Source organism: Ammodytes marinus, assembly GCF_949987685.1.
Source record: "Ammodytes marinus genome assembly, chromosome: 20".
Lineage (NCBI taxonomy): Eukaryota > Metazoa > Chordata > Actinopteri > Uranoscopiformes > Ammodytidae > Ammodytes > Ammodytes marinus.
The window spans coordinates 9756845-9783003 of NC_137224.1; the positions used below are offsets into that span (position 1 = coordinate 9756845).

A 26159-nucleotide genomic window follows, 5' to 3' on the forward strand; every position below is an offset into this window, starting at 1 on the left:
GACAATGTGTAATTTTATAGAAGGCTACAGAAAAGTATATCTGCAAGAGAAACGTAAATTCTTTAACAGTGGTGGATGGAAAGTAGGCTAAAAGAACTGATGACATGATGATATTATTAAGTGTTGCTATTTCCAGGAATATTACAATTAAAACCGCAAAACAGTTATATCTCCTGGTTACACATTCTACAAATTTTACCCATGAAATGTAACATTACAGAAAAGAAAAAGGGGCTTTAATTGTGATCATTTTGTTTATTAAATACAATATTTCTCAATAGAAATAAATAAATACTGAATGACACTTTAATCCAACACATAAAATAATACTTACTTTTGACCAGAAGATGGAGCTATAGGTCAGAAGTTAGAGCCATCTCTCTACAGTTCATGACAATAGCCTATTGATTTGCTTAAATGAGTAACACATACTCAAACTGTTATTAATTGGCTGGTTACATGTTTATATGCAGTAATCCGGAATCGTTCTAACAAAGTGTGAGAAAGTCATCATAGTAGCCTATATTTAAGAAATACATGATTAGTTTTACTGTGCTGTGAGCATATGGCTATATAGGCTATATCAAAGAGACTGTGAGTCATTGTAATAATGATAAAGAAACATCTAGAATGTTACATTTCCTATGATATGTTGATCTGGATTATTATAGGCTATGCTAAAGAGAGTTGAAGCTAATAAACAGAAGAAAAGCAAATCTCATTTCACCAAAACAACTAGAGGGAGACCGGAAGAAGGATTGTGGCTTCAAAGTAATAGCACAGGTATATAATAATTTATGATGTGCATGACTCACCTGGTGAGGGATTTAGGCCTATACCTATCCTCCCAAGCTACAGTGTTATTGAAGCTTGAAGTCATAGGCATATTAGTCTCATTGTTAGGAACACTTTTGCTTTAAGGCTTAAAGAGACTAGGCCTAGGCTACTAGCCTATTGATTCGTTTTGGTGCAGACAGGCAAACATAATTTTTTTTTTAAATATTTACTAAGCATATGCCTACCTCTACCATGTAGCTCATCAATATGCTGCATCCACTCATATACCTGTAGATGATTTTGTTATTAGGAGACTGATTTGTAGGGCTTTTATTTTGAAAGAGTTTTCAGGAAACCATTTTTTTAAGAGACGCTCTTTACTTTGACAGGTGTGTTGTCACTGTGCCTCAGTTCACCGGTAGAGCATACGAGCGCAGCAAAGCGCAGAGCATGCAGCCGAAACTACAACAGACTGTGGTGTTGAAGTTTGTGTCCGTCTACTCCGAAGTGATTTCCTCTTCTTCATTCAAAACATTTTCCAGCTGCTCTTAGACTCGACTTCTACTTGTCTGGAGCTAAATGACAAGTAGGCAGTCACACGGAGCCACTCAGTGATACTCGGGGCGCGATGGAGAGCAAGGGATTACTCCGCTGTAAGATCGTGGTGGTCGGCGATGCGGAGTGTGGAAAGACGGCTCTCCTACACGTGTTTGCCAAAGACTCGTACCCGGCGGTAAGAGACAGTATTTCATAAAGATAAGCATATGATGAGGGATGAATGAAGCACAGGTGCGCAAAGTCACTGAAACCATACGGAATAGCTCGAAGTCGCCAAAGTCGCCATCCAGCCTGACATTTCCAGTGAAACTTCAAAACCTACATTACTAGTAACATTTTAGCCTATTTCTTTATCATGGAATTGATCTTGATTCTGTGGTCTATTAGGCCTATATTTTAATAACAACTTTATTAAATAAAGACATTAATTCACCAAACCATTCGTGGCCACAGAAGTCTGGGCTCTGTGCGCTTTTCCGCAGCGCGCGCGTCGGTGTAGGAGCATTCCGGTGATACTGAAATAAAACTGTGACCGCAGCAACGCACTGAATCACCACCTGTCTATCTGGACCGTGTGTGTTTGTGTGTTTCTACATTGTGAGACCTGCGAATAATTAAATGTGATATTATAATGTTTTCATTTGCGACTAAAATTTCTGAATGTCCAATGACATTAATCAGGCAGGACTCTTACAGATGTATGGCATACACATTTACCCAACACAACCAATTTTAAGTTATCGTATTGAAAAGTTAAAATAATAAAAACACAAGTTTACATTTTTAAGGGATAAATACAAGAAAGACAACTCATGGTCATCACATCTGCGTTGTGCTCAGAATAGTGAAGGAAAAATGTTTTCAATATGTTAACAATAGGGAATGTCATCATTAATTGTCAGTTATTGTATTGAAAATAATAAAAATACAGTATACTGTATACAGTATGTTACCCGAAAGAAGAACACCCACACGCACACGCACACGCACACAAACACAAACAAACACCCACACACACGGACTAGCTGATGTTCATGATTGCATGCATGATACTGCACTACAGCTGAGTGGAATAATTAAATTTCTTTCCCTACCTTACATTATCTTGATTTAAATCACATCCTACAGCGTTTGCGATAACCCTCTGTGCCTTGATCTAACTTTAGCCACACGTGTCTCGTTTCAGAATTACGTCCCCACTGTGTTTGAGAATTACACAGCCAGCTTTGAGATAGACAAGCAGAGGATCGAGCTCAACATGTGGGACACTTCAGGTAAGACTGTGTTTGGGGTGGGTTTTCTCCCTCATGGGCACCCAGGGTTTGTGAGCATGCTGACTCCTCTGAGCATTCAGTAACATAACATCCAGGCTGCAGGCCAAAAACATCAGCAGACCGCAGCTAACAGACAGGATTTTTAAGTAATTTAATTCCTGTTTTAGGTATGCATTCACAGAACTTGTTTGTCTTCATACAGTACAAGTCTTGTCATCACCTGTAGAGTTCATTTGACGGTTGCAGTTTGCTTCAGACGAACAACTTGTCATTCAACACTTACCTACTGCAGGACGTTGTCACATCATGATCCCCCACTTAGGAACAAATTGGTTGTATACATGATTTTGTTACAGTTACAATTTGGAATCATGAACAACCCCATAAAACATGGCAGGTTTTCCAGTGTCAAAACAACATTTGATTTGTTTTTTTTTGAGAGAACAAATGTTGATCGCAGGGTTTGTTTTTTCCATTTGTTGCGCTGCTATGGCTTTGGGGCAGCTGATCAAAATGGTGAGCATAACTTTTATATGCAGCGACTAGTGTCATTATATTAATTATTTTGGGGACTTTCAGAAGTTAGTTTTCTGCATTTCATATTTCACAAACCAGACTTCAACAGCTGACAGTTTCTGGAACTGTCTGATAGGTTAAGTCCCTGGATATGGGCCAACTTTACCTCTTTGTAAGCCTTTTGGGCCCTATTGCATTTCATTTCCACTTACATAACAACTCCTGAAAACTTGTTCTCACACGACCACAGAGAGGAGCCTTAAAATGCACGCAGTGTTCCATTGACCTCCACCCATGCAGGTTCACAGAAAGACCAGCTAGACAAGCTGGAGATTAAGAGCTACTGTTGTTGCTGCTGCTGATGTTTCCTTTTGGTTCCCAGTGGGTGAGGCCACTCCAGTGGAGTGTTTGAACAACACCCTCTGAAATCGCTGGCTGTTTCTCTCTCTCTCACACACACACACACACACACACACACCTTTTTGACAGTCATCCTTAAAACAGAAATGTACTCCACCACACAAAAATGTGCAATTAATCTTATTGTGTGATAGGCATGTGTCATGAAGGACTTTATTATGTTGTGTCGTCTAAACATAGTGCACATAGCACTCCTAGGTGTGAATCTGTGTGCCATTATGAATAATATGTAAGGTATTTTCCCAGCAATGCGTGGCAATACCTTCTCCATTAATTAGTGTCACAAAAATCTGCTTCTATCTGAGTGTGTGCTACTATGAAAGAAAAATAGGTATTACTTTTTAATAGGGAACACTTTAAAAGGGGTTTATTGGAGGATATACACGGTAGCCAAAGGGGTGTTTTACAATCTGGCAACCCAAATAAAGAATTTATGAATGACTTCACTGATTCATACAGCTATTCTCTTTAACTAAGAAATATGCTAAATTGTAGCCTATACTTAAAGTTTTAAGGATAAAGTAAGTCAAGTAAAATAATACTTTTTAAAGAAACAAAAATCATGTCTAGTCTAACACCGATAATTTGTGGAAGTCACTGCACTCGGCCATAAGTCAGTTTGACTAAATAAATGAAATATAATGTATAAATGAGTTTTACTTAGTGTTCAGACGGAAAACAAAGCACATTTTAGAGGTTGTGTGATTGCTTACAAAGACAATGGAAAAATGCAAAAACGCTTGAGCGAGTTGAAAATGTTTCAAAACCTGAGCAACAAATTCAAACATACGCATATCCCAGGGTTATTAATATATAAGACTTTTTATATTAATATTTATTAATATAAATTAATATATATATATATATATATATATATATATATTAATACATTAATTGTATACAGAGACGAGTAGAAATAGAAGAGAGACTTAAGAGAAATAGAAGAAAAGAGTTTAGTTTACTTCCATCCCTAGTCAGCAGCTAACATCCTTAGCTAGCTAGCTAGCAACTTAGTCGTTTGTAGCTCTCGGCCTAGCAGTATTCCCCTATGGTGTCTTCATAGGGAGCTAAGCTAACTGGCTGGCTGTATTTCCCAAAATACCACCAAACTATTTTTTAATGATGTGGATTATGGCAGGTGATCCATGTCTAGCTTGATCTGGCTTCCCCCAGTACAAGGTTTAGTGGAGATGGGTGTGTTGCCTCGCAGCGTTCCTGCCAGCTATTCTAAGTCTGTCTCACCACAATTCCCCCTGGTACCTTCCTCTTCTTGCTAATGACTGAAGAGCGGGATTACAGTCACTTGGCGTGCATACGAGGATGCCTTTGAATGCGTGTGCTGCTGAAACAGTGGCAGTAAAACCTTTGCGTTATCAACTTCTGAATCTGTGCTTTACTTCCACTTATTATGCTTTACTTCCACTTCTTATGCTTTCATAGTTTTGTCTGAGTATGTACACACCACTGCGTGTGTGAGTGTTTGTATTCACAGGCATGTGCACACATGCGTAAGCAAATCAACTGTTTGTTAGCATTCATTTTGTCTGTGTATGGCATGCCTGCGTGTGCAGTTTGCATCACAGCAGGTGAACCGAACAAGTGGAAGTGAGGCTGTTGAGTAGAGGCTATGACAGAATCAACAGAAGAGTGAAAATCTGCTGTGTTTTCATTGCAGAGTATCACAACAGTTTATTTTTGAGTGTTTGATAGGGCCATAGCCCAATACGGAAGACAGGGTATAAAGCCATAATGACAGGCTACAATTACCGTACAGTTTAAGACATATAATATCACTTTAACTCAGAATCCCGCATTTATATTCCCCGGCAAAGTGGGACCAATTGAACATAAAAATCACAGAGAAAGTGCCTTTTAACCAAATCGAAAATATTTGTTTATAAAAAAGGGCTTCAGGGCAGAAAAGAATCCGGCATTGCAAATACAGATGATTATAGGACACAAACTAATCACAGATATTACGATATGTAAGGCCAGTGCTATTCTGCATGGATAACAGTTCAAACTGAAGCAGCAGGCTGACTGTTGTCCAGTCGTACAGAGGGGGGAGAGTGTGATTCGAGGTGGCAGAGCGAGCCTGTGAGCTGCATGCCCTCTCATTGTGCAGAGACAAACAGTGGATTTAATTAATCAGGCACTTGCTGTGTGACCAAACACTTGCCCCTTGTCTCCTTTATTCGTCGTCTTGCTGCGCCACCCACTGCCTCTTCACCCTCCTGCCTCTTTCAATGTCTTGGTTCCTTGCATGCTCATATGCCTCCTGGGTTAAACTGCATTTCTTTCTTTTTGCCAAATTTGAACCCCACCCCCATTTTTTTCTGAGGGCATCTCTCTTAGCTTTCATTCTTCACTTCAATCTGTATGCTTAATGCTGCTATCTTAATCTCTTACCTTCTCTGTCTTTCATGCTGTGGCAAGAGTCAAGATTATGATCAGAGCAAAGAGTCTAGTGGAGATTCAAATCACCTTGGAAACAGCATTTGACACAAACCAGCCTCACCTCCAGGGCCGATTGCAATGCTGCGTGCCCTGGAGCTTTTGATCCTATCAAATGCTCTTCCTCAGGCAGAGTTTGAACAGCTGTCAGGGGATTGCCGATCTTCAAATGTCCATTTCTCTGAGAACTTTAAGGACTCTTTTTTTTCAGCCAGCTTAGAAATGTCAGTCTGAAGAGAATTACGTTGACTGTGCTGCTCTGCCATTGCAACAAGGCAAAAAAATAAATAAAAAATGCTACAGATAGAGCCATAATAACTACTGGGCCATGGGCAACAGTTGAACCCTATTTCTCCCACTCTCCAGACTAATTTTCTGAGTAATAAAATGAGCAAAAATCTCCACATGGTGAATCTGGAGGCTTCCCAGCCCTGTGATACCTAGAAGTGAAGCTCTGCCCAGGCCTCATAATCAGACTGAATTTTGTTTATATCTTCATTATTCAGTCTCATGCAGTGTACATGTTATCCAATTCTGTTCGGAAGGTTGCCCGAACCAATCGGTTGTGTTGATCTAACCTATGTCCTTCATGTCATACACAAGTTTCTCTACTGTATTCTATCTTGCGTTCGAAATTAAGAGCCCGTTGGGAAACAATTAAAAATGAGCTAAATATTTTCTGCTCGTAAAAACTAAATGACCAATGTAATAATTCAATGTCTCCCATGTAAGAAGATTGTGCAGTATTTTAATGTGCACTGGACCTTTCGGAGTCATCAAATACCAATTGTTTGTTTGAATCACCATAAAACAAAGAACAAATTAGCCTCTAATTGCAAGCACTGTTGATTATGATGACACAGCAGTTGTTTAATGAGGGACCTCTAGTCTCCAAATGAATAAAGTAACGAGATCGAGAGCTTGAAATCTTGATCCCAGGCGACCTTGTGTGCCATAACACAGCTTTATTGCCTTGACTTTCCCCCTTCTCTGCACTATTTCCCCTTCCTCTCTTTAATTCCATTAATTCTTTCTAATATCCACTCGGACTGATTCGCCGGCCTCCTCTTCTGTTTCTGTGTTTCTCGACAAGTCAAGGTCAGGAGTCCCACTGTATTGGGCCACTGCCCTCTCAGCACTCTTGCACTTGATTAGCTTAGCTTGCGTTTTCTTTGACCTGGTCCCACTATCTGTCTCAATGTCTCCCCTCCACTTCTCACTATATCTTTTTCTCATTTCCTCTAAGAATTGCACGCTCACCTTTTAATCCTTAACTGGGCATGTTCGTGCAGTCCAGATACCACTTTGTGACTCACTCTAAATCTATCTTTATGTGCCCTGACAAAAAGAGAAAAGACTTGGTGCCCAGGTTTCATTTAGCTTCTGATTGATCTGCTCCTACCTGACCCTCCTGCGACCGTCATGGCAACAAATGATCTTTATCGAGCATGCGCGCGTGTGGTGGTATTTGTAGATGTCTGTGCGCCACGGGTTCTTTTAAGTCTCCCAGTGTGATTTCATTTCATTTCATTTCATCTAATGCTTTTTCCTCCTGCATTAATTGCCCCTCGCCCAAAGAAATTTGCTGTTCACAAGCATCTGCTCAATTACCAACCAATCTAAGGCTTTAAAAAGGGACATTAATTAGATTAATATAGACTCCACGGGTGACTTTTACATTCATTATGAATAATCAGGTGTAAATTATGAATATGCCCTACAATCATTTATTTCTAGGATCCAAAGTAATTGCATATCATGTATCAAACTTGGCATCGAAACAGACTTTGTCCCGATTCACCTTCTAACTTTACGAGTGTGCACGTGAATGGCTTGTCAAGCATGAAAGTGGAGAGGTTGTTTTACGTTTTCACCATAGATAGTAAATGTTCTCACACTGCACAAATAACGATGTATTATGTTTAAAATGTGTTGGAAAGGAGTCATGGTCTGAGGTTATTCAAAGCAGCCATAATCAATATAGTTATATAAACAATATCTTACATGACTACTAAGTGAAAGGGGATGCTCGAAATGACCATTATCACCTAACTCTGCAGTTTATCTCAGATGTATGGAGCTTTATAGTGTAGTTTAGCACTTGTTTCACATTTGAATTGTAGTCACATAGCAATAGTGCTGAATAATTAAAAATGTATCCATAATAACTATTTAGTTCGTAATGCAGTGAGTAACACACATATCAGGGCTTGAAATTAGGGTTTGAAGTTTTGTTGTCAAGTTTCTTGGCTGGATTCATGAAGAAAAAAAACAGTTCATCTCCTGGTTGAATTGTTTGAGTCTATTATACTTTGCGGCCGGTTGGCGACAAAAACAAGTTGTCGTAGTGGCCTAAGGCATATAGACCTGCCACAAAAACACAAGTCCCCCCCCCCCACACTCCAAAAGAAGCTGGTTTCACAGCTGAGCGTATGAAAGTGTGATGTAAGATTTGATGAAAAAACTGGCTAAACCTGCTGTGTCGCACCCTGAAGCAAAGAAAGGAATGTTTTGAAGTTTCCCGCCTTTAAGTCTGTCCCCTGGGTGCAACCAGTACAGAAACATGTAACCTTTATTGTGTGATACTTCCTTGAGGGCCTGACAAGTCAATAAGAACAGTTTGAATACACACAGGTGTTTGCACACGCGCACGCTCACTTTGTAACGTTCAGTGAAGATACCACTTGCACTGTAAGCCCAAAGACCCTGTTGCATCAATCCATCCATCCATCCATCCATCCAGCCAGCCATTCTGCCATCCATCCTGGACGGAGTCTGTGGTTGAGATTGCCTTAACAATCCATCATTCATTCATGAGTGGCTTTTATGACCCCAATTATATGTTTGGCTCCTTGAAAGCACTACCCAGATCCCAGATGTGCTCTGAGCGAGCGTCTGTGTGTGAGTGGCACCTGGCTCCATGACAACAAAATGAACAGGGAAAACAGCCGTATACCATTTCGGAGGCTTTTTTGGATTGAAGTGCAGATAGCGATGGGGAACTGGGTTTTTAGTCCAAGTGCTGTTGTTAGTTTTTTTTTTTTAAATGTGCAGGGGTATGTGTGTCTTTTTGTGTGTATGTGAGCGCATGAATAAGTGCTCTGAGAGATTAGAATAGTAGAAGAACATATAGTGAAGAGACACAAGGATATAGTGTCAGTCCAGAGTGGAGTGCTGAGTTTTAAGTGCTCAGAGTCGTGTATAGAAAGCGGGCTGAGAGTGGACTAAATGAGTGTCTGTAGGTTTTGATGTTGCGAGGCCGAGCCCAAGTCATTCAGGTCTGATCCTCTTCAGCCCATGCAGCCCATTAGAAGACCAAGGGTACATTGAAAATCAATGGCCTAGTTGTGTCTCCACTCTCATTCCCAGGGGGACACTCGGTCTGTCTCTCAAGCTATACCAGTCCATGTGTAAATGAGAAGTCTGTCTTAAGAGAGACAGCAAGTCTGGATAAACATTCACACAGTGTTGCTAACTTTTGCACTATGACTTTTGGATACAATATTCATTACTTTTCTTCCTAAAACACATATTATATATGTCAATAACGTAGCTCTTTCTCGTTGATGATTCATTCATATAAATCTTTATTTAAGCTACTAATTAATTTTGTCTGGTATAATTTTGGTGGATAACATAATCTGCTTGCTCCATTGATAGAAAGTACAGTTGTCGTTTTTGCTGTATTTTCCATATTCCATACCGTCTGTTTTTATGTTTGTTAAGCCCACTAATGCGAATAAACGAAACATAATAATGTATGTAAAATATACACTTACGTTTGCTTCTACAATGCTTGAAGACCATATTCATGGAAACAGGAAAATTCATGTTATCAGTCCATGGAGTTACATAGAGTAGACATTTGTAATTTTTTAGACAGTGGTTTAAAACCATAATGGCTCTTTGTTACATTATGTGACTGGGGGAAAAAAAGTCATTAGATTTATAGTGCATGTTGTTTGGACTAAAAAACACACACAGAGGGTACTCAAGTGTTCTATCCATCCACTCAAGACCCTCTCTATCCCTTATCTATAATGCAAGATGTAGCTATGACCACTCCATTCAGCCCGTGACACGTCAGCCATTACTGAGATGGCTGGAGGGGTGGGCAGTGGTGACCTTATTCCTACTGCATTGCAATATGCTGTAATTGCTGCTTCTAGTGATTCCTGTTATTTATTTATTTATTTTTAAATAGATTCAATGATCGCAGCAAAAAACATTTTAGTGTCAACTCTACTGTATTGATTATGCTAGTAAACGGGGATCGGCTCCTGGAAACACTAAACAGAATCCAATAAATTGTAAATTGATCCGGTATAAAACATACTGTAGTTCAGTTCTGACAAAAATGTACTGGCTATTATTCAAATATCTACAAGGGTAAATTAGATTTCCGGCACTTTCGTATGAAGTATTCACACTATTTTCAGAAATGTACGTCATTTCTGAGTGACTCAAACTGTTCTATTACAATTGCCCTAGTTAATGCTTTTACATTACTTTTTCTAATGGTTGTAGTATAGTCTTAGAAAACTCCAATCTAACCAGGATGTATGGATCAGAGGTTGGTGTATTATTCTCTGGGTTTAAAAGCTGAGAATCACTGGTTACACACAGGAACATGAGGGTGCTCAGACAGCGTATAAAATCACAACGGGAGCCGGGAGGTTTAATGTGAAGGGGGAAGATGTTAGTCTGTTCCCCTCTGCCATTAACTTGAAGGAAACCCACAGGATTATTGCTGATTTCAGGCGAAACTCAACTCACTGGCTGCACTCTCCCTCTGTGCTCACTGAATACATCACGTAGGATGTTTGCACTGAAAACCAGCCCCACTTTCTTGTTACTATCCCTCATTCAAAACACTGAAGACTTGAGTAACCTTAGACAGACCTTGAGTGAACTTTAGCGCTGCCCGTTGACAATCAACTAGCCTAGGCTACTTCAGAAAACACATTTTAGTGAATGGATAACCAACAAAAATATCATAAAGATGAAGATAATAATAATATATTTAATTTATATAGCACTTTTCTCGCACTCAAAGATCCCTCCTCCCCCCCAAAAATACCATTCCAGCTGTCTTCACCAGAGATTTCAGTCAGCCATATAGCAAGAACAAGCATATTGTGTTCCAATTACATGCAGCCTAACACAGGAGAGGATAGGTTACATTGTTCAGTTTCTCTGTGAAGTTCAAACATTGAGACAAATTAAAACACTTCTCCTCTTGAGTTTCATGAGCATGTTATTGTTGACTTGACTTTGGCGACATGTAATACTAAAGTTCTACAGTTTAACACACCATTATGACATTGTAAAGAATACTAGCATGTTATACATATTACCTAATTGGATAATGATTAATGAATGAGAAATAATGAAGTCAAGGTGATGAGATTTTAACATTAAAATGTTACATTATGTCAATTTATAAACCAAACAGATTTTAACTTGGACATCAATGATACCTAGACATTAATTCAACAAAAAAGCTCTGAACTCCAATCATTTGCCTTTTTTTTATAGCTTTCTAGCACATTATTACAATTCTGCCATCTCCTTGACAACCAAGCAAACTGAGTTGATTCAAGTTGAAAAACCCAGTAAAGCTTAACAAATAATTAGGGGACTTGTCTTACTCAAGATTTAACATTTGGACTCAACAGACGTTCCTTCAGAATGTAATTTCCTTATTATTAAAGTATATTTCAATGTTATAGTATTGCCCTAGAGTTAAAAAATAAATAAATAGTCCCTGCTATGGGTCAAACACTGCATCCCACATTCCCACAATGCAACTGCGGTTTAATCTTCTTTTAAAACACTGTCGTTAACTCACACGCAATTTTCCGTGAAAAGGAGAGAGAGAGAGAGACAGAGCATTGCAGTGTTCTGCAGGGCTGTCTCCAAGTGTTTGAGCATATACGCCGAGTGATTGTCCATGCTGAGGGCGTGTGTTTGTCAACGGAGTGTATTTCATTACTGTGTGATAATCATCTGAATGTACAGGCTGATTTCTTGTCTGTTATTTACCAGACAGTCTTATTGTCCCCACATTTCACACAGCATGCAGTAATGCTTAATCTCTGTGGGCAGCATTACTCATTCGTTCAGCTGCTGAAAGAAAAACACATGAATCAATAGCGTCACAATTTTACTGCCGTTTCCCCTCTGGATGATTTTAGGAATTCATACGTGGATCATGAAAACTCAACAAAGGGGATGTTTTCTTCAGAAGGGTGTGACTGGGAGAAACAGGTTTTTAAAATAATGAATACACCACTGTGCCATGATTGGAGTAGGCAGACACAAATGTTATAAGAGAGGATTAATAATGATTTTCTGAGCAAACAGCCCGAGGTGTGTTTGCGTTCCTTTTTGAATCATGCAGAGCCATGAATACTGAAGGATACGACTCACCGTCTGATTGTCTCTTATCAGCCACTTCACTGCCTTGAGCTAGACTAACCAAAGACATTTCGGTGGATGTTTAATGAGTTTTACAAGTTGAGACAAAATAGGAAAAAGGACATATGTACTTCAGCATGACAAACAACACAAAACACTATCTAGATTTACAATATTTAACATAGATTATGAGGTTGAGACAATGTGTCTCCATTAATTTCATAATTACGAAACCTGCCCAGTGGGGCTCATTAAATGTCGCTCCTCAAGAAAGTTTATGAAAAGCTTATGTACCTCCAAGCCAGTTTCTTAAATGTGACCTTCTGCTCATTTTCTTTGTATTTCATGAAAGTAAACTTAATAATTTTTTGTTTTGGACAGTTGGTCAGACCAAATAATGATTTTAAATCCGTCACTTTCAGCTCTAGAACATTGGGGAAATGAAAATAAGTGTGAGTTGCAGCCCTTCTTCCCGGAAAAGAAGCAATTTCATTACATTTGAATTCCCTGAATCAGTGCCTACTGTCCCTTGACTACGTATTTTGTCTGTTAGACATCGTCAGGGGGAGCTACGGTCAATTGACATAAAAAGACATCACATAAAAAGACTCAAATCTTGTTGATACACCCGGTGCAAAATTTGTGTGTGCAAAATTAAACAATCTTACAAATATAGGAATCATACTGTATGTAAGTGAAAGGAATAGGATATACAAACCTGTGATGCAGCCCAGTATCATACCATTTGGGCGGATTACATGCAGGCTTCTATTTACTTAAATTTTTCAAAGCATGTAGTTACAGTAAATTTGGCTCCTAAAATATATCATTCAGACGTTCTCATGAGTCTTAATGAGGACAAACCTCTCTAGAGCTATATTCGTCAAAAGCAGCACATGACTGGATTAGGCAAAATAACATGTGGGCATGGGCAGAACATGCTTAACAGTTCATTAACACTAGCAACCAACAGACAAGGGAAAAAGAGCAACGCAGCTGTTTGTGAGCATCAAACATCAAAAGTATGACGACCCCACGCGGAGTCCCAGCATGCCGTTGCTGTTTACCAGACGGTTGGGCCAAATGATGTTCAACAGCCACACATCTAATACACATTCGATGTTTGATGTTGAAGTGACACAAATATGTTTGTTCATGTAAGTGTTTCCAAAACTGAAATAAATTAGCTTTTAAAATGAAACCCATATCTTCCTTTGAGATGGCTAAATAAATGCAGGCTTCCACTGGCTGATTGTCTGTTTGAGTTTGTTCTTGGTCAGAGGGTTGTAGACAGAGACAGATGGGCTGAAGGTCCTTTGTGCTGCTGCTACAACAGCAGGAATCCTCCCATGAGGGGCATCATACTACAGGTCCCAGAGAGGGTCAAAAAAGCTTATTGATCGATACACATTAGCTGCTCCTCGAGTGCTGAACATGGATTGGTTGACATCATGGGACCTCTGGGCTTGCAGCCTGAGAGTGTGCGAATCTCTTATTATAAAGAAGAGTTGAGTGAGCAATGCCGTTTATCCAATATTATGCTACAGGTCCCTACAGTTATGCTACAGTTTCATGAGGAATAGTGCAGCTGAATTCATTTATAAGCATGACTGATTTCTTGATTTCCTATATTTTGAGGTATTTAATATATCGGATCGTGTACAGTAATATGATTCCCAGACTCTTGGTTCTAGGTGGCATCAAAATGAGAATCACTAGTTATATTCTGCACAGGATAGACCTTTGTTGAAATCCTTCAACACTTGAAGCAGCATGAAAGGAAGAAACATTTTGGGAAATATACATAGTTTTGTCCAGGTGCTTCGAGCAACTTTTAAATATTTCTGAAACAGTCTAATTTTTCCTCTGATAATCATAAATGACATGTTACAGCAAATGAGACCATCAGTGCAAAGAGTGCTATTTTTATATAGTTGATCAAAATGCCTTTGTCATGGGTACGCTCCCCTAGGAATAACAACTGGAATAGTAAAAACACTACCGCTTTTGTCCAAAGAGGGTGCAAGAAGTAACACAAACTGAAAGTTCCTCAGAGTACCTTTAACCGAGACCAGTCTTGAGTGCTACAAGGCTGATACTCACTGATATGACTGCTGGTCACTTTCTCTTCAAGAAATAGGTGATAATATTGGACTTGCTCTCATATCTGTGAATCAAGTATGAAGAAGAAGGTAGATAGTGTAAGAGTCACTTAAAGCGGCTACGACTAACATTTAAATATCTTTTAAACAGCCTTATGTTTCCTCTGATAATCATAAATTACCTTTAACAGCAAACGAGACCATCAGTGCAAAGAAAGACGTTTTTAAATAGTTTTTATTACTGCTTTTGGTCTGGTCGCACACCCAGTCCGATTTTCGGTTCGCTCGTGCAGGCTCTATGGTCACATGTCCGTATTGGTCGCAGATTTCAGTGTGGCGCTGCAACGTGATTTGAGAAGCCTATCCCTCCAGGTGAGGGAAGGGGAGCGGGAGCCTTGTTTGAGACAGTTATTTGTCGTCATAATGACTGATAACGGGGCTGAACCATCAAAGAAAAAATGCAATGAAGAAAAGCTAAAAGGGAGAGTGATATAGGCTACGGGCGGGACCAGGGCGTTGCCAAGCAACGTGTATACAATTTCACGAGAGCGAAACTAGACTGCAGTGTTTACTCCTAAATGAATGAGCGGTTGGTACTAACACAAAGTTTACTTTGCTTCACCATCATCAGATAACCATTATCTGAAATAGTAATTATTTACAACAACATAAACACATTACCTCATCGTGATCCATACTAACTGCCGTCTTTCGTTCATTCGCTTTCTGTGAGGAGTCGGACACGTAGCCTAATCTTTCAGCTCCGTGAGAGAGAGAGTAGTTAGGTGACACTGCTGTATCAACTCATTGCAATCAGGTGTGTGTGGCAGTGACTGGCATTAGTTGATGCAGTGTCAAAACCACTCTCACGGAGCCGAAAAGAGTCCTCACACTTTCAACACACGGACATGCACTATATTGCTCCCTTCTCAGTTCGCATGCGCTAGGAAACAGCTTTGCGACAGCGGGCGTCGTAAAAATACTACCGCTTTTGTCCAAAGGGGACGCCAACGTGCCATGTTACTCGTAGTGGCTATAAGTAGTTTGTTCTGCACAAACTCCTGAGGAAAATATCGGACTGTAATTGCTTAATGCTCCACTACGTTCACCATTTGGTTGCTAACCGTGTCTATCTGCCTGTTTGGGGCTTAGCAGTTAGTGTACAGTTACTTTATTAAAACTGCTAAACTTTTCCCCTGTAAATTGCTTCCTGCTGCGGCTGGAAATGCTGATGAGAGGGGTGAGAGAGAACCCAAACACTAGAGAGCCAGGGAACCACGGCGACAAAAGACACTTAAGCACTCCAAGTCCGGGCTGAGGGAAACTGCAGAATCGGGTAGTAATTCTCTCTGGGTTTACCCCTTTGAGCAACATACACATACAAGCAGACATGTGATCCATGACAACATTGATCATAGCTGCCTGAACCGCAGACATGAAAGTGGCATCGATCGTCTAACAGCAAAGCAGATTTCCTCAAAATGTACCATTACATGTGTATGTAACTATTCATTTAAGAAGCATTAGTTGAATATAGGACCTCCTGTATGTTGTCAGGGTGACTGATGACATATTTGGTGTATTTTACTCAAAGATGGCGTTGGAGGGATCTGTTTTTTGGAACAACTGGTGAGAGGAGGAGGATAAGGATTCAAGTGCAAAATGACTTGAATCTCAGGAGAGTCTAAATGCTTGTTTATTCTGGCAGCAGGGGTAGGTAGGCTGAACAGACAAGGACTTGGCAGAACAACAAAACAACTATATTGCCGCTGAAGGAGTACCAACTACCCGACACCAGTAAAAGCAACCAGACAGGCTGCTAAATAGGCAGCTCACGTTTTTTTAAATGGGCGGCCAGTTGTACGAAAAAGTTAACTTTAAGAGTGGATACCGACTGCTGATTCCTAGCTAATGGCCTGCAAGAGATTGCATTCCCTCGATGAAGTGGCAAGTCCTGGGTAACACCCGGGATAGTCCTTGTAAATCATTTAATTTAAAGAACAACAGTGGTATAATTTACCAGCCAGGTTGTTGTTGTCTTTTTCTAAAGATATTTTTTGTATGGAAATGGGTAGAGAAATGGGAGGAACAACATGCAACAATGGTTGTTGAATGCACTCGGCTAGCATGGTGCTCTATGTTGGTGTTTCTTTATATGTCCATGGTCTAACTCTGTTATGTGACCCAACTTTCATAATGAAGAATACATTTCCACCTCCATTATTTCTGAAGGGTAGAATTAGGTTCTGTGAAATGCATTTTTAAATTTACATTAAAGCATAATGGAGTCTCATTATTGTATTATTCAGCGATCTGCAATAATTTTTTTCTTACTCCCTCTTGCCTTGGGAAAATGTTGAAAGTAACTTAATTGTCTGCATCTGGGGCTGAAAGAAATGGGATTGTAAACTTACTAACAACACTCCCTTGTTGATTCACATTTTATTATCGTCGGAGTCCTTTTTCATTCTTTTTTCTCTTAATAAAATCTACACAAAAAAGGCTTGAGCTGTGAGTTCACAGCAACTCACAGTAAACATATTCCTTCCTTGCTTTACCATTAATTAAGACACTAAAACATTGTTAATCATACCAATTTAAAGGTACCCGGTGCAGTTTTTGACCACTACTAGCACTATGGAGATATTTTTGTGGGTCAAGCAAATCATACGGATGGTGGTAACATGCCAAGAACTACAGCAAAGAATGCAGAGTACACCTAGACTGCAGCAAAAATGGATATAAGCAATGCTGGTTTTCAAATCTTCATAAAACAGTTCTGCAAATGTTTTATGAGCAAGGAAATGCATCTGACATGTTGGTTAGACCTCAGGGGTACATACATTGTGTTCTGGTGAGAAACACTGAATGTAAATAGAAAGTTTGTTTAGCTTACAAGAAAACTCCACAGCGAACCAATAAATTGTTGTTATTATAGCCTAACCAATTGCCTATACCGATAATATTTGAAAGTTTAAAAAACCAGGTAACCATATAGCAGCCAATTAGTTTTTTTTTAACACAAATACAGGAAATAAAACAACATTTGGTGGTTGTTTTTGTACTGGTGAATAGCCATAAATACCAGTCAGTCATGAAATAAGGAAAGGAACATACCATGTTCATATGTGGAAATTGTAAACAGGTAACTTACTTTGTTATGCTGGGAGTCTGTGTCTGTGCAATAACTTTAGGTGTGCGAGCAAATGCATAATTTGTACATTGCACAAGTTCTAATGATAGCAGCTGACCAAAAGACATTAGTCTGCATAGCTGTAGCCTATATAGGCTTGGTGTTATTGTAAAAGTGCTTACTAAGCAGCTCTGCAAATGACTTCTTTTACAACATCCAATCCTATTGCCCTGATCAGAGCAGCAGTATTTCATAAATACAGTCCAGGTGGGCTGAAGCCAATATCTCTTGTTGTTTTACACAAAGGCATAAAAACGGACCTAAAGGATGTGCTTTTACTGGAACCCTAAATAATTACAATAAATTACAATTAATATGATTTCATTCTGTATTTTGTTGTGTATGTTTGACCCAAATGTCTAGCTTATGCTCAAATGAATGAAAACAAATAAAACAACTGTCAGTAACATTCAAATATGAATGTCTGCTTTTTCTGAAATTTCTAGACTTGTAGAGAAGCAGCTCCAGTGAATTTTTATGGAAAAAAAGACAGAAATGTTTTAACACTACAGTTGATCACAAGTGCTGTCTGATGCAGAGGTTTCAGATGCCGGTATACTGATGGAGACCTCCGGGTGGTTAATGGGGACTGTCGGATGCACTCCCTAGCTCTCTTAACTTTTTTTGAACTGAATTAATCATCCTCATTTTCTTTGTGTGTGAACACTTTTGCACCTTGTTGAGATGCATGCATGAATGCAGTACAGTGAGTTATATTAAAAGTTTACCGCAGGAGTTTGGAACATTTATTATTTCAAGAGAAACAATAGTCTCTTCAGTATTTTTTATATTAAGCTTTGAATTATTAAAAAAAAAAAAAAATTATGTTTGTGCCTATGCGTGGCAGTGTCTCAGATTCAGTTGGGTTTTATGGGAATTTCTTTGTCAAACGCATTTTTTGTGAACTTGCCAAAACACAGTGTATGGTGACAAAAGCACGTAGTGTTGGAGACAATGAGGGAAATGCAAAGGGAATGTTGTCCTCTCTGGGTAGGAATGTGTCCCCTTGCCCAGGTCACAATGCTCAATTCAAACCCTGGCCCCCGGCTAAAAAACATGCCATTCTGAAATACCAGGTGACGCTTTGTGTGAGCCATTCATTATAGTCACACGTCTAGCTGTTGGGTTTTTCAAGACTGTCAGGGCCGATAGACCAGGGGTGTGGACGAGGTCTCTTTGTTTGTCTCGAAAAGCAACTAATCACACCCACTCATTGTCATCTGTAGCGTTGCTTAGTTCACAGTAATTACATTTAATCATAGTTATCATAGGGCTCGGTAATGACTCACTTCACTTAGTGATAAAAAAAGATGTTAACTCTTTAGCAAAGTAACACAACTTCCACTTGAAAGTGTTGGTCTAACATTGTGTATTTTCCACCCACAGGTTCAGCCTACTATGACAATGTGCGGCCTCTAGCTTATCCTGACTCAGATGCTGTACTCATCTGCTTTGACATCAGCCGTCCAGAAACACTGGACAGCGTGCTGAAAAAGGTCAGTGTCACATTAACAGAAGTGTGAATGTGTCCTTGTTTTGTTTTTTTGTGTCCTAATTTTTCTTCAAACATAGCTGAGACAGTGTTCAACAAGGTATATTTCATCAGGTCAGCATGCAACAGAGCAGCTTTAAGGGTTAAAGCTGCAGTAAGTTCTGACATTTTCAAGTCCAATACAATACTCACATGCCATTTGTACTATTCAGACAAACCTATCATTTAACATACCTTTCTTATAGTGTGTGTTCAGTAATATAATCTGCATTTGCAAACTAGTATCCTTTAAGATATTGATTAATCATAGTTTTCAATGCTAACGAACATATGTGAGTTGTGGTAATCAAATGCATTGGAGCATTTGACCCTTTAGTCCCCAGACATTCCTGCAGTCAGCATCATCACTCATCAGTGACATCATCAATACAAGTCAAAACCATTTATCTTTTATGGTGGATAAAATTCTCACACCTATACAGGGGGTCCACTTGAGTAACTAACTTGAACTTTGACCTGGTTAGATGACCTGAGTTTCCCTTAGTAATGGTTGTGAATGAACTGATCTCACAATGCATGCACAGGATGCCAGAGTGACATGTATTCAAAGTTTAGAGATATGTCAAATAACTTACCCTTTTCCTATCGTACTTAAGTGTGCGCCATCATGTGCCATTTCCAGTTTCTATTCTCAAATAGCGACCTTGCAGTACATAGCACTTTTTCTTCTGCAGTTTCTGACAGCAGACTACCTAACCAATTATTGTGCTTTCCAATTTCCCTTTTAGAGGGACTATTATTTCTCGGCATTGCTAAAATACAAAAATAGCCGTCGGCTCCTTGTCACCTTTCTTTCTCCGTTTTGTATCCTTGGTTCACGTCAGTCCATTCTCTCTTCAAATGGTCATTCAAATAGGTTGTGTTGTCTGTATATCTCTTTCATCTAGCATTAGGACGTCATCCGCCTCCTAGTTAATCTACCTGGCCACCACTTTTTCTGCACCCAGAAGCAGCACAAAAACTAAAAACACAATGGCTGAGGATGACAGATACCCAGAAAATCAGACAAACAGCAGTAGCAGATGTAAGGGTCCACAATTGAAATCACAGGTTTTATCGACCAATGTGTTTCAGTGGTGGCAGAGTCATCGTCAATATTTTAGAAAAAAATATTTCAAATACTCCCCCAGTGAATATCAGATATCAGAATCGCCTTTTAAACCCAAACATGAGTAACACAAGCATTATCATATAATGTGAACTCAACCTCTTTTCATTAAACTTGCTTAGATTCCCCTGAAATATGACTCCATACATAATTTGCTGGGTTGCGCTCATATTTTCAAACTGAATCTTCAGCTGAAGTTATCAAAAATCCCCAGCCTCCACTTTCTTCCTTTAAAAAAAAAAACAGACTTTCTGCTTAGAGAGATCACATTCTGCTCTTCATCCGGGACATAACTCTCACCAATTCTTAACATTAACACAAACAATAAGCCGCTCTTTCCATGGGTCCTTTGTGACTCATCTAAATTGTCGCTATTCACTAGCCCGTTGAAAGGCAACAGCTCGCTCTGCACAACAGCACAACACACTGGAGCCCCTAACTGCAGCCACACAGACATCCAGGAGAAAAGCTCTCTTTGTCAGGGAGAACAAATGGAGGAACTGTGCAAAGTGGTTGACTGTGCTATGGTGTGAGAAGATAATGACTGAATAGCAGTAAGAGTTTAATAGTTTGAGTCATGTCCGATGGTCTGTCATGATAGTGTCCCTCCGTCTTCTTCCAGCCTTTATGGCCATGTACTGTACGTCAAGATGTTGTGAGCCCATGTTGTAACTTACAAAACAGCTATACAATTGTACTGTTTCAATATTTGTTTCTCATTTGTCCTACCGTGGTCAAGTAACCTTGACTGGTTGTCGTGTCTAAATATTATTCGGGTCAAATGACAATTTTAGGATGTAATGTGCTCCAAGTTCAGCTAAGGACAATGACATTGTTTTTCCATATTTCAAGTGGTTCAGAGAGGCAATAGAACTGCATAAAAACACACATAAAGGGGAAGTGGAGTAGTTGGTACAAGTTAGAGGTTAAAAATATGATTTACAACCAAACAGGGAAGTACAATGTATCAGACATAAAAATAGAGTGATTTACACTCATTGGAGATCGACAATATATTGTATATACTCATAGATATAAAAAAAGCAGTTAAGAGTAACTTAACACCAGGCTGAGAAGTAATGTTTCATGGTTGACTCTACAGCATAAGCGCAGAATAATGGTCATACCCAAATCAGCATTCTTTTTTCAGTGTTTGTACTTTGCCACTTATTTCCTATTAGGGGAAATCTTTTTGCTACAACATACATATATACATATATATTGGACAAATTTGTGCTTGGGGACAGTTTGGGGAGGACCATATCCTGAAGACTATTCTAGCAGCAGAAATGAGAATATAAAAATCAAGTGGCCACAATGGTCTGTTATCTTCTTCACTCATGTGTATTTGTCTGTTGGCACACAGTGGCAGGGTGAGACGCAGGAGTTCTGTCCCAATGCCAAAGTGGTGCTGGTCGGCTGCAAGTTGGACATGAGGACGGACATCACCGTCATGAGAGAGCTCTCCAAACACAGACTGATTCCTGTCACACACGAACAGGTGAGGCGTGCAGAGGCAGCATTGCCTTGTTTGAAAGAATGTGTTTGTATCATTTCCATGAAAGCCCAGCCAGTGTCTGTGAGGGCATCAACGGTTTCAAATCTAGCTTGAAATGAACTGCTGTTCCTGCTACAATAGCCTAGCATTGCCACAGTATGTTTTGCATGTGTGACGCAAACAAGTTGTATTACATTTTGTCAAACATTTTCATATTTGGAACATGCCCGACGTACGGTTTTTAAATGGCAGTCCTTTTTAATTTTCCGCTGCAGCGATTTTCATTTGCCTATAGTAAAACTGATTTACTTAGAAGTTTAATGGCATCATCCCAGACGAATGACATCCATTGCTTTGCTCCCTTGTGCCAATAAACAAAGTTTTTGAAAGGGAATTTGGAGAATGACATTTGCTTCAGATCATAACTTCCACAACTATGGATACACGAGGAGTATAAACAAGCTGGCACTGAACAAAGACGGAGACAAACAGTCGGATGTGCGATAATACAATTGTTTTCTTTGTGTCTTGGAGCAATGAACAGTGGCATGCATGCATTTTAATAGCCTATTTACATTTAAATTTCCACTTCTTGGCAGTCGTTTGTCAACATATTAAGATTTCCTCATATCTGACATAGCAAAGGTAACCACACACACATTTTCCTGTCAGTAATGGCATCGAAATTGGTCTATCAGGATCTCAGATTAGTTTCTCTGCATCTAGTGACTCAGCTCCAAATGAACAGAAAGCTTTGATTACACCAAATGTTTTCCTGAAATATTCACAGCAGCCATTTTCAACATTGAAGCTCATTATTTCTGCCCTGAGGGAGAAACACTTAAAATAATGATCCCAAAGGCCCCGAAGCACATCTTGTTAAGTTAACTCTTATTTTTACAATTTGGCTGCATTAAAACTGCGTGAAAACCATGACTTTACATGATTTAATTACCCGTTTTTACCAAATGTGAACAATCAACGGGAGAATATAAACCCACTGTGGCTGCATCTTCAGCTGAATTATTCTATGGGTTCTATAGTTGGTAATGGGGGGGGGGGGGGGGGGGGGGGGGGGGTGGCGGCTTCTCCCGTTATGATGTCATAACAGGAAGAAAATCTGACTGGGGGAAAAAACTTGAAACTGACTTGTCTTTTCTTATACTTTGGGAGTCTGTCGACACACCGAACCATATTCATATTAATGTTGAAAAGCAATGAAAAAGTGCATCTTGTATAATAGGCAACCTTTAAAGAAGAGTTAAAGCTTTCCTTTTTTTATTACAAGATATACACAAACACAAAGTCAGTATATTGTGGGAGGAGAGGTAAAGATTTAAGATAGTGCCAGTTGCACAAATAGGCCTTGAATATTTCATAGCCGTGTGGAAGATCTTTGCCTCTGGTATGCGCAAGCCTGCTATCCTGCTTCTGAGAGTGCAGGCTTTTATTAAGTGGGGAGTGTTTACTGTACATGAGTAAGACCAATGGTCTAACATCCAAGAAAAGGTATAAGATAATAACAGCACATAACAAATGGTTATAATAATAATAATAATAATAATAATAATAATAATAATAATAATAATAAACTTCCAGAGAGTGTTTCAAAGTTTTGTACAACATGACTTTCAAAAAACAAGAGCAATATTTTGCAAAGGCTTATTTTTCCACCACATAACCCTTATGTACGTCTCACACACATACACACAATTTGTTTGCTATATACTGTAGCTCTTAGTACTGGCTGTTAGCAGCTCTCGAAATTGGTTACCTGCTTTTGGACAACAAACAAACACAAACTGAAGTATACAGCTGGAAAAAAGCTTGCATTTAAAAGCTACAAATCTTTTTTTATAGTCACAACAGAATACTTTAAAGATAGTCATACTCCTTTTCACTCGTAGCGATGGACCCACAAATAATTTACTACCCGACTGCAGTTCTCCTTGGCTCTGTGGAGCATAACAGTCGTTAAGCTTTTGGTTTCTCAGCCCACACAATTACTGTTTTGGTCCAGTCTGAGGATCTTCATCAACTATTCTCTCCAGCAGCAGCAGCGGCTTTTTGGCAAAGAACACTACTAGTACACCACCTTTCCTCACATCAAATGGCAAATTGACAAAGTTAGCCTCCAACATTTGAGCATATAGCAGTGGAACAGCCAGACATTTTCCCTTAGGAGATGGTGTAGTCTATTAAAAAAACTTAGCTAAAGGAGACTGAATATTTGACCAGAAACATGACTTGATTGTCAATGTTTTGTTCACAACTTGAACTGAAGTCTTGACTCTGAGATTCTGTATTTTCCTGTGTTTTTTTTAGGGCACCGCTTTGGCGAGGCAGATCGGCGCCGTGGCCTACACAGAGTGCACCTCAAAGTATTCGGAGAACAGCGTGCGCGATGTTTTCCACGTCACCACCCTGTCGTCTGTGTCGCACATTCACCGGCCTCAGCTCAAACGTGCCGGCTCACGTCACTGCCTCAAGCGGGTCTCCCAACAGCCGCCCAGGACTGAGCTAAACGAGCATCCACCCGCGGTTCGAAAGGACCGGGCCAAAAGCTGCGTGCTCATGTAGGACCAGAGTCTACCAGCGACCTGACCTGTGTGCACTGATGATGGACATGAAACCATTCTGCACATGAACTTAATTTATTGGTGAATTCTTGTCAGATCTTTGCACTGCATAACGGACAATATGATGAAAACAGGAAGGAATGCTGTCCCGGGGAGTTCTTTAAGGAATTGTTTGTCCCATCTTTAGCATAACTCTCCTTATTACTTTTTTCTCTGTAGCCGTGTTCTCTTACGGGCAGGTCATTGTTGTGGCAAAAGCTATTATTCTTTAATGCTTTAACTCAAACAATGGGGAAACAAACAGGTGGGTTGGCACATGAAATACAAGGACAGAAACAAGTCACTAGCGAGATGAAAGGAAAAAATAAATAATTGGTAAGATCATCTCGCAGGAAGCAGCAGTAGCACTGCTGGTCTTGACCTCTATTATGTTGTTTCCTGTTTTGAAATGCTATTCTCTCTTTAAGTGTTTAAGTAAATGAAGCACAATACGATGCACGCAAGCTGTTCAGAGTAATTTCGTAAATGCCAGGGCATCAACTGTGCTGTTCCACTTCCTACGACAAGGTGAAAAGAAAATCTGGATGAAAAAACAAACTTGTGGGCTGAGATGACGCTAGTTTCTTAAACCTCAAGTGCTTTTAATATTGGAAACCTAATAATGACTCACCACATAATACTGACATGTTGTGAAATTAATATTGTTCTAATAATCCACTCTGGGAAGGAACGTCGTGGAGGGAGTAAACGAGTTGACTGTCACAGTATGTTGTACATGTGATAATAAAAAATAAAAACCTGCTCTGCTAAGTGTTGGAACATCTTTTATATGTAACTTGTTTATTGAGTGCAGCCTTAAACCTGAATTATTATACTCAGAAAAGTTAAGTGTAGAAATGGGAAATCTTTGATTCATTATCCTCCTTTTGGCTGGAATTGTTCTCACTGCATCTCAGTTCACTGGAGCAGAGAGCAAAGTTGTTTGCAGCTATGAACATTTAGTCTCAGGAAGACAAGAACATTTCTTTTTGAAGAAGCCTATTGTGTTGGGTGGGGGAGATATAATTTTTCAATTGAAAAGCAAAACTTATTCAACAGCACAGGAGCAGTAACAGCTAATACCTTTGCTGGAATAGAAAATGCATACACACATATACATGATGTGGAAATCAGATTATCTGCTAAAACGCAAGGTAGAAAAATATTTTTTTCATAAATTGATCAAATTGGGAAATATCACAAGAAAAGGTGAACAGCATCACACACTTATATGACCTGTGAATCATAAATGTGCATGATCTTTTGCTTTTAAGACTTAGGAGGCTACAGACGGACATTGCTAAAGGCTATGTGAGGCTGTACTTAGGCACAACAGTGTTTTGAGCTAAATGCTAACGTCAGCATGCCAACATACTGTTTAGCAGGTCACAGGTGTAATGTTTATTGTTCTCGTCATTTAAGTCCCTAAGATCGGCTTAAAAATGCTAACATGGTTACTTTGATGTTGCTGACTGGCGCCGACATGAAGGTCATAACTAGTCATAATGAGATATAGAACAAAGTTATTTTAGTTAAAAATGTATGAAGAAGCAACCCATTGACTTCTTACTGCTATGTGCAAATGCAAAGTAATGGTTTCCAATTTACTTCTGCTCAGTAGGCCTACATATAGTTGATGAAGAAATAAAAAAGGTTACACTTTGAAGTG

General features: G+C 39.4%; 1 protein-coding gene across 1 annotated transcript; it reads left to right on the forward strand.

Annotated features, from left to right (window-relative positions):
- The first annotated feature begins 1208 nt into the window (after window positions 1-1208).
- LOC307267271 (rho-related GTP-binding protein RhoN-like) lies at window positions 1209-25246 on the forward strand. The gene is made up of 5 exons (XM_080049552.1): window positions 1209-1510; window positions 2522-2609; window positions 19101-19210; window positions 21741-21875; window positions 24198-25246. The coding sequence occupies exons 1-5, from the start codon at window positions 1406-1408 to the stop codon at window positions 24450-24452; spliced, it is 693 nt and encodes a 230-aa protein (XP_079905678.1). The 5' UTR covers window positions 1209-1405; the 3' UTR covers window positions 24453-25246.
- Window positions 25247-26159: the final 913 nt, after the last annotated feature.